This window comes from Homarus americanus, unplaced genomic scaffold (assembly GCF_018991925.1).
Source record: "Homarus americanus isolate GMGI-L3 unplaced genomic scaffold, GMGI_Hamer_2.0 scaffold24694, whole genome shotgun sequence".
Classification (NCBI taxonomy): Eukaryota; Metazoa; Arthropoda; class Malacostraca; order Decapoda; family Nephropidae; genus Homarus; species Homarus americanus.
The window spans coordinates 5,903,487-5,920,734 of record NW_024732780.1 but is presented as its reverse complement, the minus strand read 5'-3'; the positions used below and the strand labels follow the sequence as shown (position 1 = coordinate 5,920,734).

The window sequence follows — 17,248 nt, the reverse complement described above, 5'->3', positions numbered from 1 at the left end:
GCAACCTGCAATATCCTTCCAAATCTGCAGGTAGGACCACCTCCAATCCCAATCCGGTCTGGCTGCTCCAGGAGCTCCAGCCGGAACCACCAAACGGGGCCGCCTATAGGCAAAGGCCCGTGTCGGCCTACGGTCCAACAATCTCAACAACAACAACAACAACCGGGGAGCTCATTCTACACTCGGCTACCGGACCAGCAACATCTCTCAACAGCTCCTCACCACCCAGCTTCCTCAGAAACCTCCTCGCCCTACAGGACCTCTGAGCAAGCTACTCCTCACCTAGTCACTCCTAAGCACTGCGCTGTACAACAATATATATACAGGAAGGGCATTGTGAGTTTCTATCCAACCTCATTCCTGAGTGAAGGTATCTACATGTACGTACGTTTGTGTGTCCATACAAAGAGAAAATAAACAACTAAAGAGAATTGACAACTGGCCACGTACAGTACGCTACAAGGGACTGAGGGCTGCTAACTTGCGCCACGTTAGTCAACACCACTGGCAGCTGATGACTCAACGGAAATGTACAATACGTAAAGGATGATAAAAGATTTGTCACGAAAATCTGGGAGACCAGACCACCAGAACCGTGTTTGGTAACGATAGTCATACAATACAATACAACTTAAGATGATTCGTCTGATCTATTAGAGGTTTATAAGTATAATAAGCAACTTATATTAAAGAGCCCTCTCTATTCTGTCGAATTACATACCTGGAGCTGGCGGACGCCCGCCCCTCAAAGGGTCACAGCTCAAGGTTGTACTGTTGAAGAAGCCTCAAGTCCAGGAAACAGAGAGGGCAAACTTTTTCTGAGTGAGAATTGTGAACTCTTGGACCAATCTGCCAGTGTTGTGACAGGCTAACAGCACCGAGTGTGAACAGGTTCAAGACCAGACTTGACCAACACTGGAGCAGGTTCCGATATATTCAGGAGCCAGTTCATGCCCAGTACTTACCAACGAGTCGATCAGTGGCGAAGGGAATATCCTTAAAAAAGTACTGTACATGTACAGTGTGCAACAGAACTGACCGACTGGCTATTGGAGAGAGGATAAGTAAAAGTAAGTAAACCAACAGTATGGCAAGTCCAGGCTCTGCCGAGAGTGATGAATACTTGAGGAAAGTTAATGAATTGTTAGCAAACCTTGAGGAGTGCTGCACAAAGGATGAAGACCAGAATCCTGAAAAGGAAGTTATCCAGTACTTGGATTCATTCGACGAACCTGTGCATAATGAAGTCAACCACCTTATTCGCTGCAGTAATAGTGTGTCTCATGTCTCGGCCATCAATCACACCCTAGGACAAAAGGACTTCGAGGCCTTTAGTCAGACCCCATGCCAGGATTCTTCGCAGTTGGTGGCTAGCAATCAGATTTCATATACAACTATAACTCAGCCACATTTGTCTGGTGCTGGCAAGACCCTACACAAGATCTCACAAGGTATGTATTAACGGTAATTATTTATTGTAGTGGATATTTTACCGTGACCAGCTAAGTTCCTACTAACGCTACTTTACTGCGAGTGAACTCTGACTGGAGTTAGGTAAGTTTCTTTGGTTGTTTAGGTCACTGTCTATTAGGTTTTTAGTAAATGTTCCCTGTTTTATAATGATTAGAACATTGTAAAAAAATGAACAAAAAAGGGTAAATTTATAGAAGTGCACCGTTCTTTCTTTGGATATTACAAATGTGTTTTTACTTTATTTTTTGATGAGTTTTGAACGAATTTGATGTTCATATCAGCCGGAAATCACTCGTTTTTTAGATACACCCCCAACAATCTTAAGGGAAGATGTTGGAAAATTGGATTTTTTTGTTGGGTAAATCACAGAAACGGAGAACGGGTCCGACTAATTACCCAAATGTACCCAAATATAGCCGGAATGATGTCAAATAATGGTCCTAGATGAATAAATCGGACTGCCAATCACTTCTCGACTAGTATTTGGTGTCACAGTCACAAAAAATTGGTAAACTTAATTTAATCTGAGTTAATAAATCAAGTGCATGTACTTAACCTAACCTAATCTAACCTAACCTAACCTAACCTCGACTAGTATTTGGCGTCACGAAGTCACAAAAAATTGGTAAACTTAATTTAATCTGAGTTAATAAATCAAGTGCATGTACCTAACCTAACCTAACCTAACTTAACTTAACACAACACAACTCAGATTAAATTAAGTTTACCAATTTTTTTTTACTTAATGACACCAAATAATAATCGAGAAGTGATTCACAGCCCGAATTACGCTTGTACGACCATCATTTGACTTCATTGCGGCTACATTTGGGTAATTCCTCGCTTCATCGGTACATGCACGCGATCTATTAACTCAGATTAAAGTAAGTTTTCCAGTCTTTTGTGACTTTCTGACACCAAATACTAGTTGAGAAGTGATTAGCAGTCCGATTTATTCATGTAGGACCATTATTTGACTTCATTGCGGCTACATTTGGGTACATTTGGGTAATTAGTCGGACCGGGGAGAACAAGGCAAAAATCGGGAAAGGTGTAGAAGAGGGTGAGCAACAGAAGGAATTGTCCGAATTGGTTGCTATTTTTTCTACATACTAATATCATGATACCAAATACAAAAATGGAAACGATAATGTATATAACCTGACCTAACATACCCATAGGTTGGGTATGTTAGGTCAGGTTTTATTAGGTGCTATGCATTATTTTGTATTTATTTTTGTATATAGTGCTAATAACATACTAAACACAAAAATGGAACGATAATGCATAGAACCTAATAGAACCTGACCTAACATACCTATAGGTTGGGTATGTTATGTCAGGTTCTGTTAGGTTCTATGCATTGACGTTTCCATATTTGCGTTTAATATCATGAAAAAATCGCAATCAATTCGGACAATTCCTTCTGGTGGTCACCCTCTTCTACACCTTTACCAAAAATCGTTCAAAACTCATCAAAAACCATAGGAAAAAACATATTTCTAGTGCAGAAAGAAATGTAACCTAACTTAATTTACCCCTTTTTTCTGTGTAAAAAACATAAAAACCAACCAGCCAACTTAACCTAACTGAACCAGTATTATTTTACTTTAGGACATAGCACGCCTTAAGTTATAAACTACTGAAACATTTAGGTCTTCCTATTCTGAGCTTTTTTAATCCCATTTATACCATTCGAAATGGAAAATAGCGACACAATTGAATTGAATTGATTTTACGTATTTTTCAGTCTTCGTCTATGAAGAGATGTTATCTGCGTAAATCACAGTTAATTATGGATCACGCATGTGCAATATTGAGTGACGTCATCCAGTCATGACCAATGATGTAGTGATATCATACCGTGATTTTTTTTACCAATCACATTTGAATTTTTCAAAGCAGCTTGGTTACAGATTTGAAATGCAATGACCAGTCTGACAATGGCCGTGGTGGAGGTTGGGTGTCAATCGTGCTCCTAGGTTTATTTTAGGTTTATTGCTGAGTTTTTCGAGAAAGACGATCATTCTGTCCAATTCTTACGTAATCACGGTGTTCGCCCTGTGTCTGTTGAGTGCCCGCAAACTATCTATTTCTGACAAAAATGAAGGTCAGATTCGCTTAAAACACACCAAAATACACTGGAAATATATATTGGTCAACCCCTAGGGACTCGTGTCCTAAAGTAAAAGTTTACCACCTAACCTGACCTGACGAAAAAGTTGCACCTCTTCCGTTTCTTACTGTTTGGCTGAAGAAAATTGGTGACACCGCCAAATGTGCTTTTCTTCACTCAGTGTACACTGATTATACACATTGGACACGTAACTTTGTTCGGTAACATACCGTGTTTTCTAAAAAAAAAATGAAATAGCCTCACTATTTTTCTGATGAAACTCGGTAATTGACGTAAAATAATCTTTATCACAATGTCAGCACAGCTCTTCAACCTGTTTAGTCATATCTGGTGCTGAAAATTCAAATCTCCACTCCCGACCCACCCACGCATTGTTCATTGGCTAAGACAATAAACTCTAGCCCAATAATAAGTCTCCTCTCGCTATAGCCAATAAGGAACTCTCACACCACCCTCTGCACATGCGCTGTAGATGCTTAAAAAGCCAACACGGAGGTAACGAAGTACTGGCTGGGGGGGAGGGTCAGAGCTTCTCCGCGAGACGTAAACAACAAATGGTGAGATTTGTGACTTGTGATTTGGGTGATAAGAGAGAAGGGATCAAATGGGTCAACAATAAATACCTCGCAGACTTGGATTATGCAGATGATGTAGTACTGATGAGCAGATCCATTCAGAATTTGCAAACTATTGTTAGCAGACTGGAGGAAAAGGGAAAAAGGGCTGGATTAACGATTAATGTTAGAAAAACAGAGGTTCTGAAAGCAGACCAAGAATTTGAAGGGAACATTCAGGTGCAGGACCAAATTATGGGAGAAGTTCCTGTTTTCAAGTATTTGGGGACACTCGTCAAAAACGGTGGATCACTTGCAGATGAGTTTCAGGACGGCATTAGAAGAGGTCATCAAGGTATGGGTATACTGGGCCAAGTGTGGAAGTCACATAGACTAGTCCATACCAAACTGAGATTATATACTTCACTGGTAAGACCCGTTTTGGTATACGGAAGTGAATCTTGGTATGATAATGACACTTTATCCAGAAGATTCCGAACTTTCGAGAGTAAGGCATTGACAAGAATCTTGAACATAACATAGCGTGATCGTATTAGAATCGAGACGATAAGAGAAGTCACAAATGTTCCCAATATCAATGAATGGCTGATGAAGAATCGAAGGAGGTGGCTGGGGCACGTTCTGCGTGTGCGTCCGGATAGAGTATTGAGAGAGGCAGTCGAGTGGAGAGTGGACAGAACAAGAAGAAGAGGAAGACCAAGGCCTATGTGGATCCCAACTATAAGAATGGAGATGGGGGACGAGGTAAATATAATAATACAGTGGTCCGTAGGTTAACGAACTGTTCGATTAATTAAATTTCGGTTAACGAATTACCTCCCATAAGGATCTTCAATTCGGTTAACGAACAAAACTTCGATTAACGAAATCCCTACGAAAAACACGTTTTGTTGTGAGCATCAGCTGATCAGCTAGTCTGCCAATTCAGTAATCTGTTCTATGTTTACATTCGTTTCCAGTGGAGTAAATATCAAGAATGTTGTGCTCTTTAATATTTTTGCATTTTTTATATTAAAATTACGTACAAAGTAAAAATAAATGCAGTAAAGTACATTTACTTTGAGGTGTGTATGTAGAAGGCTCCTGGTTGATGATGATGATGGGAATTAGAAGTGGGGGTGGAGGAGAAGGGAGAAGAGAAGGAAGTGGGGGTGGAAGAGAAATCACCCCATGCTTCATGCCGTCATTTCACCCATAAAATTTTAAGTTCACTAGGTGTAATTCACCTGGGTGTGGAGCAATGGCCAAACACCGTTGCCACTACCACCTCATCACCTTGCATTGATTTTCACAACTGTAATAAACATATTACAGGGTGGACAAGACATATACTATCCAACAATTAATTCTCAATTTTTTTTTATCATTTAGTATTGATTTTTTCCAAGAATGGTAATGGTGAGAGGTGGAAGTGATCAAGTAACAGCCTCATTTAGTGTTACTGGTGGTGAGCAAGCCACGTCCCCTCCCCTCCTATGTTGTTATATGAGGGGCTTTCCCTCACAAAAACCAGATACAGTGGGGTATGCTATAACGAATCTAATTGGTTCTAGAACCTTGTTCGTTATAGCATTCGTTTGTTATAGGATTAATCCGTTCCAGGCCCCCAAATACAACCGCTTAACACTGAAAAATATAATATAAAATTGTAAAAATTGTAAAAAGGTGCATAAATATGCATCTAAACCCCTGAAATAAAGAATATCATTAATATTTGTAATAATAAAACAATAAATTAGAAAAAAAAAAATTTAAATTATGTTCGTTGTAGGAGTTTCGTTCGTTATAGCATTCTCAATTTTATAGGTAAAACCGTTCGTAATAGGAATATTCGTAGTAGGATCCGTTCGTTATAGCATACCCCACTGTACCTTATCAACTGGTTTCCCTAATGACACATTAGCTGCCAAAAGCTCACTGGCATTCCTCCCTAGAATCTCAAGTAAAGGCATAAATAATTAAGGGAAAGTTAGGTAAATCTGACACTTCTCCAGACACCTGCCCTCCTGGTTGGTTGGTTGGTTGTTTGTTTGGGCTTTAGGCCTTTGAACTGCCAGGATCATTAAGGCCGTCAACATCAAGCTACATCCACCAACCTTAACACCTTCTTAAGCCATTAAGGATAATTATAATACCACATACACTCTCACTATGTATGTGGCCCTTGACTCACTCCCTCCTACCTTACCTGGGTCTGCCAACCCTAGCTCTTGGACTCATCCCCCATCAATGCCTCCCCCTCTCTCTTGTGACCTGTCGTGTAGAAAGCCCTTGAGCTCGCGGGTGTGGTAGTAGGAAGGGTGGATGATTGCTTTTGATCGTGACTGAAGGACCCTTTTGGAAATAAGCATCTTATGGCTTTGTTTGCTATTGGTCAAATTGCCTAAATTATGTGGTTATAGTATGGTAATTTCTTGAGTGATCTTTGTACAATATAATATAACTTTGGCAAGGACTGAACTAAATATTGTACAGAAGTAACTTACGGTTTCATTAGTTTGGAGGTGGCAGCACATGTGAGTATGGTCTGGTCACAAATTTATAATATTTATCATAACAAATTACAACCCCTTTTCAACTCTTAGACTTTAGGCAGAGTCAGACATGACCTTCAGTGAGTGTAGATTACTCAGTACATGTACTATGCCTAGATTCCATTCCCCCATCTACTGACTGATTTACTGTGCCTCTTACCTAGTTTCTTGTTAAACCCTGTAAATTTTACCAAATTTTCTCTGTGGTATTCAATAACTATCACATTGCTCTCGTATACAGTACATGGCCTGACGCATACGGTAACTCAGACCTGTTTTACGGTGTAACCCCTATTATTCATTGTACTGTACAGTACTAAATATTGTGTCTTTCTTTTCCAGAAGGAGGTGTGTCATCACCAAGAGCAATAGTGACATATACCTTGCAAGGTGAGCAGAAGAGGATTGAAGTTGTACCTGACTCGTTGACTCTTGGGTCACAAGAGAAGGTTGGTGGAAACTCACTTGTACCAAAAGAGCCACAACCGAGTTGCAGTAAAAGAGATTATAGCAGTACTTGTGATAAACCCAACAAAAAGATAAAACTGCATGAAATTAAAGACCCATATGAAGATAAAGAAGAAGAACAGCGAAGAGTAAATGCCATCAATCAATTTGAGTATCGACAGAAACAAAAGAAATATAAGCAAGAACTGGAGGAGAATTTGAAGCTAAAGACTCGTGAACTTGACAATGAAATACAGAAAAGGAAAGATGTAGAAGCACAATTAATTAACATTATCAAGGAAAGAGACATGCAAACATACACAATTAATATGCTGCAGGAGCAGTTGAAGACCAAAGCTGAGGAGTACATATTCCTCTTGAAACGTTTACTACCAAGTCAAATGACCCAGTAGAAGGTATGTGGCCTCATCCAGGTTTCTGATGTAGCACCAAATTATTTTAACATGAAGCTTGGCTTCTCAGGCAGTACTTCAGTACCCTTGTGAGTGTACACTATATCAGTGCTTCTCAAACTGTCTGATGTGGCAGAGAGGTAGGGTTTTTTTTCCAATGTGCCAGGGACTGGTACCATATTTGTCTCATATTATTACCGTACCCCTATTTGTTTACGATCTGAGAAAATATTATTTGAACATTCGTAGTAATATTAATTTATACCTGATAAATATAGGGAATACAGTATAATAAAAGTTGATACATTTTTTTTATTTTTTATTTATTTTGTAAACAAGTAATACAGGTTGTACCTCTCTAGTCCGGCAATCTGTGGTCCGGAAACTCCCGTGGTCCGAAACGATTTTAGTTTGTCCAATAGGTAGATAGGCAGCATCTGAATTATTATTATTATTACAGGAGTATTAAATTTTTGCCCCTCAGGCCCCAATGTGGGTCAGTGACCTAAGCCCGGGTGGGCTAATCCCAGTAAAAAAAAAAAAAGCCGCTGGAAATTAAGGTTTGTTTACATCCGGCAGCTCTCTCTCTCTCTCTGCTTGTCTATACAGAGTACAACATTTAATCCTTCAATATATATGAGCAGTAAATAAGTGTTGCTTTCATATTCTTATGTAGAGTAATGACGATATATTTTCACATGTGCGCACTTACATACGATCAGTCTCACCTTTTTTTATCATTAATGGTTAGCTACTTATATTGTTCCATTTATTAACATTAAATAACATTAAAGGTACTTCAAACAACCATATTAATTTTTTTGCATTAATTTTACTACAGCTAAACTCAGGGTCTTATTTTCTTCAGTTTTATATGTAGAACCAATCAGTCACTGGTTTTGTAAGCTTTAACATAACAATGCCGGCAGCTGTCTCGTCTCCTCTAATATTCCACGTATTATTAATAAATTGTATTGTTAATTTTGCACACACAAACATTAATTCAATAAAAACAAATTCATAAACATTAATTAAAATATATATGAACAGTAAATAAGTGTTGCTTTCATATTCTTATGTAAAGTAATGACGATATGTTTTCACGTGTGCGCACTTACATACGCGATCTCTCTTTTTCTTTACCATTATCGTTAGCTACTTCTATTGTTCCATTTATTAACATTAAATAACATTACTTAAAACAACCATATTAATTTTACTACAGTACAGCTACAACCAAGGTCTTATTTTCTTCAGTTTTATATGTAGAACCAGTCAGTCACTTGTTTTGTAATCAACGAAAACAATGCTGTGTCATTTCCTTGTGTGTTTTAATATTCTACGTATTATTAATGAATTGTATTGCTCATTTTGCACACATAAACATTAATTCAATAAAAAAGACATTCAGTAATAAACAATAATGAATCTTTTGTACATAAGAGAAATGACGCTGTTTACACGATTATGCACGTCATCTGCACATTGGCGGGCCGTTCAAACCCGTCGAAATTCAAGTTTCCGCCGTCAAAATTTTTATTTATTTATTTTTTTATGTGTTCCAATAAAATACTTTAAGAATTAAAAACTCGCGAAATTTGAGAACCTACTATACGCCATTTAACCCTTCAATATGTCTTCAAAGAGACCATGAAGCAGAGAAAGTGGTGCTAGTGCTTCCAAGCATAAGCACAAGTCACTATCTATCCAGGAAAAGGGTGAATTTCCATGGTCCGGCAGCGGTCAGGACCCGAGGTTGCCGGACTAGAGAGGTACAACCTGTATATATATATATATTATATATATATATATATATATATATATATATATATATATAATATATATATATATATATATATATATATATATATATATATATATATATATATATATATGTGTGTGTTCATACATTCATTATTATTCTGCCCACCATAATAAAGTCAAACAGTCAGTATTTTCAACAATGTTTTTACGTGCCTTGAGAATTTGCAGTCCGGAATTCATCGATGAGGAATACAAATATATATATAATATTGGCTCAAACCTTAAATACCCTAGATCTTTCATAGACAAATGCTTAAACATTACTAAGAAAACTTTTTATAGAACTGATCCCAAGCCCACCCATGACCATAAGAATATCTTAATATTACCATTTCACAAAAATTTCTCACACATTCCTGCACAGCTAAAAACCTGGAACGTCAATGTGGCATTTAAAAACTCATGCACTGTTAAACAAATGTTAATCAAGAACTCCCCCAACAACACAATTGGTTGCATTTATAAAGTTCCTTGCAAGGAATGTAATATGTTTTACTTAGGCCAGACAGGTAAAGATTTTGCAACTAGAATTAAACAACACAAATACAGTGTTAGGACAGGCCAGGAATCCAATGCTCTGTTTGTTCATTTAAGGGATAACAAGCATTGCATTGACTGGGATAATGCCTCCTCAATATTACCTTGTAATTCAATTGATAGTAGGAACATCATAGAATCTAGTCTTATTAAACATACCGAAGCATTCAACATGAATTTGAGTTATGGCATGTACAAGCTGGACAATTTTGTAATTAAGAAGATTTGTAACCAGGTGAGAAGGTTGGGTCACCTTACCATATGACCTGACCACCAACCGTTGTGTGCTGTTTAAAGATTAGTAGGGTCATTACCTAATACCTGACCATTGTGGACCTGGTCTCACCCTCCTCTGTATATATACACCTTGGTTTGTATTTCTCTTTAGTCTGTACTCACCCCTGAAGATGTGAATTACACGAAAGCGCTTGGGAACTTCGTGTTTTCTTCCTTCCTTGTGGTTATCAGCATGTATATATATGTATATATATATATATATATATATATATATATATATATATATATATATATATATATATATATATATATATATATATATATATATATATATATATATATATATATATATATATATATATATATATATATATATATATATATATATATATATATATATATATATATATATATATATATATATATATATATATACTAATAATAAAATGAAAAATTATATATTTTAGTTATTTTAAACCCCAATGCATAAAGACGTTTAAACAAAGATTGAAAGGAATAGGCAACATTAAATTGAAGACATAACAATTTTTAAAATATGTCGTAATACTAAAATATGAAATTGATGACTATTTTATAAACACAATAATAGGTATGTTAAAACCTCAACCTTTACTTATGTGAAAGGTGAGCTGCTTCTTCTTTGTCAGCTTATCCAATCGTAGTTCAATTGAGGACAGAGCCACGCGCAATGGAGAATGAATATCCATACTATTTCTATACTTTTCTTAATGACACTCATGGTTGAGAAGCCAGCCTCGCAGAGGTATGTTGAAGGAAATGGGAGAAGAGTTTTCAGAGCAATTTCAGTAAGCTCAGGATATTCTGCTTTCACTTTTATCCAAAAGGAACCGAGTGATGATGTGTTTCAAAACTCATCTTCAATCCTTCGTCAGCAGCCAGCTCCAACAATTTATCCTCCTTAGTGATACTTAAGTCATCTCTCAATGCCATAAATGGATTTCGGATCCGTCCATTCCCTCTACGTGGATCTTCTTTTGCTGGAAAGTAATGCTGAAAACGTTCTGCCAAATTCGTCAAGTGTTCTCTGATGACAATTCGTAGAGATAGGGCATATCGAGCTATGAAACTATCTCCTTCTCCTATTACCCACACCTCTTTCATTACTTCTAGGAATCGTTGTAAGGCTATTCTTCGTAGGGCCAAGTGGAATTTTATTAAAAGAAAGACTGCTGTCCTGACTAATTCTTCCTCTAGTAAATCCTTCTGGTCCTTAGCTAAAAACATCTGTAACAACTTCTGCACGCCTTCTTTTCCTCCCCTCTTCCGTCCCAATGATTCTATAGCCAACTCTCCCCCTGAGAAAGTCAATCTCTTTGGCACATTATTCTCCTCTAATTCCACCTTAGACGATTCCCACTCTACCCCTCCTACCCCTGCACCTCCTACTGAACCTATGCACTTTCCTATAATCTCCACTCGCAGGGTTGCCGGTGTGTTATCCAGGTTGGATGTGAGTAAGGCACATGGACCGGACGGAATACCCCCTCGTGTTCTGAGGGAGTGTGCTGAAGCCCTGGCCCCTGTGCTTGCTCGCCTCTTTCGCCTTTGCCTCAAAACCAAAACTTTTCCTTCTTCTTGGAAGCATGCCTTGGTTCAGCCCATCCCGAAGAAGGGTGACCATTCTAATCCCTCTAACTATCGCCCCATTGCCCTAACTTCATCCCTCTCTAAGTTTTTCGAAACTATCTTGAACTCCCATTTTCTCCGTCACCTTGAACGCCTTTCTCTTTTGTCTGATCACCAGTATGGCTTTCGCCAGGCGAGATCTACTGGTGATCTGCTCTCCTATTGCACCCATCTTTGGCCATCCTCTCTTAGGGATTATGGGGAAACTTTTGTCGTGGCCCTCGACATCTCCAAAGCATTTGACAGGGTATGGCACAAGTCTTTGCTATCTAAACTTCCCGCTTTTGGTTTCTCTCCCCCACTTTGTTCTCTCATCTCTAGCTTCCTTGAGAATCGATCCATGGCAGTTGTTGTCGAGGGATCGATCTCTCGTTCTTTCTCTACCAATAGTGGCGTCCCACAGGGTTCTGTTCTTTCACCAACTCTCTTTCTTTTTATCAATGATTTACTTCACACTACAACTAATTCTATCCATTCTTACGCCGATGATTCTACTCTTCACTCTTCCTCACATTTTCCCCTTCCTCCTAACTCTCAAACTAGATCTGTTTCTAGAACTGATATCATTACTTCTATCAACGTGGATCTGTGCAGCATCTCTGAATGGGGAGATACAAACTTGGTTAAGTTCAACAGTAACAAAACTCAATATTTACCAATTACACTTTGTAAAGTAGATGATCTCCCACCAATTACATTTCAGGACGCTATCATCCTCCCAAATTCTGAAATAAATATGTTAGGCCTCACCATTTCCTCCAATATGTCCTGGAAATCACACATCCTTAGTATAACTAAAGCTGCCTCCCGAAAGTTGGGAATGCTGTACAGATGCCGCAGCTACTTCACTCCTGAGCAGTTGCTCCAAGTCTATAAGGGATTCATTCGTCCTAACTTGGAGTACTGCTCTCATATCTGGGGTGGCTCTTCTTCTGTCCATCTATTAGATAGGGTGGAATCAAAGGCATTTCGTCTTATTAACTCTCCTTCTTTAGTCGACAATCTCTCTCCCCTTTCTCTTCGCCGCAATGTTGCTTCACTCTCTCTCTTTTATAGGTACTTTAACGGGCAATGTTCAGTGGATTTGGCATCCTGTGTACCGCCGGCAAGGCCGTGGGTTCGTAACACACGTCTTGCCCGAGGTGCCCACCATTTCTCTGTGGATGTCGGTCACACGAGAATAACCCATTATAGTACCTCCTTCTTTCCTCACACAGCCAAACTGTGGAATGCTCTGCCTTCTTCTGTGTTTCCATGCTCTTACAATCTGTCTCACTTTAAAAAGCTGGTTTTCCGGCATCTTCGTGGTGTAGATTAATACAGTATATCCTTTTTTTCTATATTTTCAATTTCCTTCCGTTCTTTTTTTTTCGCCCCCCAGGCTCCGTTGTGGGTCGTTTGACCTGTGCCCGGGTGGGCTAATTCCCGTAAAAAAAAAAAAGGTCTTCGCCTGCATCGGCGATGACTGCCGCTAATTGGTGAAACATGTCATAACAATCTCTTGACACTCGACTCTTCCATGCTTCTAGCTTTCGTTTTTGTCCGTCGATCTTGTCTGCCATTGTAAAACACGAAGCCATCCTTCCCTGCATGGAGGTGTTGAGGTCATTAAAGATGGCAAAGATATCAGCCAAATAAGCCAGCTTGGCTAGCCAATCCACATCTCGGAACAATTGTGACCAATTTGGTTTTTTGTACTGAAGAAACTCGGGAAGCTCGTTTCGTAGCTCAAATACTCGACAGGACTTTTCCCCTCTATAACCAACGTACATCGGCATGCAATAGGAGCTGTTTATGATCAGCTCCCATATCATCACATAATGCAGTGAATAGTCTCGAATTTAAAGAATTTGCCTTTACATGCTTCACAATTTTTACAACCTCACTGAGCGCACTGTTTAATTCTGTTGACATTTTTTTTTGTTGCAAGACTTTCTCGGTGAAGGAAGCAGCGCGTCGACTTGCATTCTGGGGCAAGCGCCTTGATCTGGGTAACCACTCCCGAATGCCGTCCTATCATTGCGGCAGCGCCATCAGAACATATGCCTACACAAAACTTGAAATACAACCCACATTTGTTAACGATGTAGTCGCTCACAGTCTTGAACACTTCAGAACTAGTTGTTTTTGTTGGTAGTGAAGTAGAGAAAAAAATCTCTTCCTTCAAATCACCCTCATGTTCAAAGCGCACTTACACCAGCAGAATTGCCATATTAGCAACGTCTGTACATTCATCAAGCTGCAAAGAAAAATACTTTGTCCTATGGGCTGATCTTCCATATCGTGAGCCACATTGTGAATTCGTCGACCTATAGTGTCATTTGAAAGTGGCACCTGAGTCACTTTCCTTGCCGCCGGCTTACCCAGCATTTCCATGCAGACATTTTTAATACAGCCTATCACTTGCATCTCACCGATTGTGTATGGCTTTTTAGCCTTAACAACTGGAAGTGCTAATTTATAAGAAGCCCGCAAAGCACAAGTATTTATGTGTGCACTTCAAAGATCTGTTTCTGACGGCCTTTTAAATCAACATGCCTTCTTTCAAAGAACTCTTTCGACTTTGAAATCATTTCTTTATGTTTTGTAATTAAATGCCTCTTAAGGTTTGACGGCTTCATTGAGTCATTAGCCAACACATCTCCACAAATAACAGATTGCGGTTTTGGCACTCCCCCATCAATCGTGGCTACAAAACCGAATTGAATGTACGAGGAGTCATATTTCCGAGTAAAGCTAGTACGAATTTGTTTTGCCGGCAATACTTTGGTTTCATTTACATCGCCGTCATCCGATTCAGAATTACTTGTGTGTTCAGCAGCTGGATGTCTCGGCTTGATAAACATGTCCATTGGGCCTCGCTTCGCCATCTGTAAATTAGGGATAAAAATAATGAATATAAATTCCATAAACCCGGGTATATACTTAATTTATGATATTAGGATGAAAGCCGAATAAATGCAGTGGGAATGTATTTATTGAGAAATATGTGTGGGAGAACATTGATTAATAGGGTAAGTAATGTTAGCATAAGAAGATAATATAAAATCTAAAATTAAATGACAAACAGGATAAATATTGGAATGTTAAGATTATTAGTACAGTGGTCCCTCGGTTAACGAACACAATTCGTTCCACAGAGTCGTTCGTTAACCGAAAATTTTGTTAACCGAATCTATTATTTCAATGGGATATTGGATAATTGGTTCCAATTCACAGAAAAAGTACTGTATATCTCGGCCTACAAGACGGAATTTGAACCATAAAAAAATGAGCCCAAAGTTAGGGGGTCGTCTTAAGCACCAGAGATAAAATTCTTACCTCCTAAATATTGCGGTTTTGCGTGTCAAGAGTGGTGATGGAAACATCGTAAACCACTCACAAGGTCCTACCACTTATTATTTTATACTGAAACTTACGTTTGGGAAGCTGGATTAAAATGAAGATTACTGGTATATTAAAATAATAAAAATGTATTATAAACCTGTCTAACATACCGTAAAAGAACAATATACACCGGTAATAAACACAGCTGCTATTATCACCCCCCCCCCCATTTGCCAGTGACAAGAAAGGGAAAGTGACCTTGACTGTGACTGCCTGTGGCTATTTTTAGCCGTCCTTGTGTTCGGAGGTGCTCAGTAATGCATATCTGTATATTTACTGATCATAATACTAATCTCCTATAAATAATTCATTTAAAATTTATTTTTTTACATAGAATATTCAGTAAATGACTGCGTTAATTCTTGAAACTACCGACAGTGGTAAATTTAGGATATAAACGATGAACAGAAGTCACGTCATGGATTCGAAGTTTGGTCCTTAATGATCACCATAAATGTCTGGTCAACTTCACCTTCCAGGTATAATGGTAGCCTCCCTTTTTCGCAAAACAAGTATATAATTAAAGAAAATACTTGCAGTGTGTTTTATATATTACAGTATATTATAAATAAATAAATAAACAAATAAATTGGGAAATCTATTTCAAGTAAATGGAAATATTTTACTCACACCGACATTAGTTCCAGTTAAATAACTGACGCTTAAGTGAGTCACTAGTGTACACCAGCCGGTAAAATTTGATGCCAATACTTTAAGTGAATTGGCCTTTATTTTAAATAACCAACCATAAATAAATGCAAAAAGGAAAAAGATCAAAGGTGAGAAACATTATATTGTATGTATGTTGTGTTGTCAAAGGAAGAGAAACAATTGAAACTCTGCAATTGTGTGTAAATGAGGCAGAAAGATAGATCAGCAACCTAAGACTTGGTCACAATTTTCGTGATGCCATATGGAAGTAGGATCTACCATTAGACAATAATGAACATTATGCTTCCAATATCTTCCCAGGCGGTAGTATCTCCCTGTTTGGTAGCTGCCTAAAAATTTTAGTAATATTACTTTGATACAACATGATAAATTAGACAAACAATGAAAATAAACAAACAAAAGTTATTTACCAAGACCTTCTCTCTGAGAACAGAGGGTAAGAGATGGAGGGGAGATAAGAAGGCTATTTATAGCCTGTCTTTGTGTAGGAAGTGACCGCACTATAAATAATTCATTTAAAATTTATATTTTTTACATAGAATATTCAGTACATGACTGCGATTATAAAATAATGTGAATACAGTACATAGAAAATCTAAAATGGGTGTTTCTTTTTCTTCTCAGCACCACAAAATACTCACTTTTAAGCTTGCCAGCCATTTTAAAGTGAATTACAAACGAAAATTTTGTCTGTGTACTGACATTGGGACTCGAAAATACGTAATTTGACCAAATTTTGGTACGACTGAGGCAGGTCGTAAGTGCGGGTGGTCGTAAGTCGAGTAGGTCGTAAGTCGGGGAGGAGCTGTAATTGGTTCTATGTTTACATTCGTTTCCCCTGCTTAACGCGGTTTCACTTAACGCAATTTCTCATATACGCGGTGCCTCGCCAGAACCGAACTTTCACTTAACGCGGGTCATCTACTCATATACGCGGTGAAGTATAATATTTTTTTATTTAGCTCATAAAATTCATACAAATTACCCGGCCAGAATATAATTTACATTGCTGGAATTCTTACAATATGATGATCAATTTGAATATAAACATCATAGATTTTGCATTAGACATACAAATTTTAGATATAATGTTTACTCTGAGTAAATATGTTATCTTTTGTGCAAAATATATGACATTTATATTAAAATATTCCTGGTCTTACAAGGAATCCAGCAATGTCAATTATATTATCCTAACTTTAGTTTGAGGTATTATTTATTAAAATCTAGTGGTTTTCCCCCAAAAATTTCTCAGAGAGGGAAGAGCCAGCAGTGTAGTGTGAGAAGAGGGGGAGGGAGTCGAGTCCATTATTTGAATGGACATTAACTTGGCGACTGTATTTC

General features: G+C 38.1%; 1 protein-coding gene across 6 annotated transcripts in view; it reads left to right on the top strand.

The window, feature by feature from the left end:
* The first annotated feature begins 904 nt into the window (after positions 1-904).
* The window catches only part of LOC121868996, a 36,496-nt gene continuing 20,152 nt past the window's right edge, over positions 905-17,248 (top strand). For 5 of the 6 annotated variants that reach the window (XR_006089491.1, XR_006089489.1, XR_006089490.1 and 2 more), the window contains exons 1-2: positions 905-1,451; positions 7,062-7,582. Coding sequence is in view for 1 of the 6 variants with exons in the window: in XM_042370054.1 (XP_042225988.1) it covers positions 1,088-1,451; positions 7,062-7,579 (882 nt within the window). In the remaining 5 variants the exon portion in view is untranslated. The remainder of the gene's footprint in view (positions 1,452-7,061; positions 7,583-17,248) is intronic. The other variant, XM_042370055.1, reaches the window with a different exon arrangement.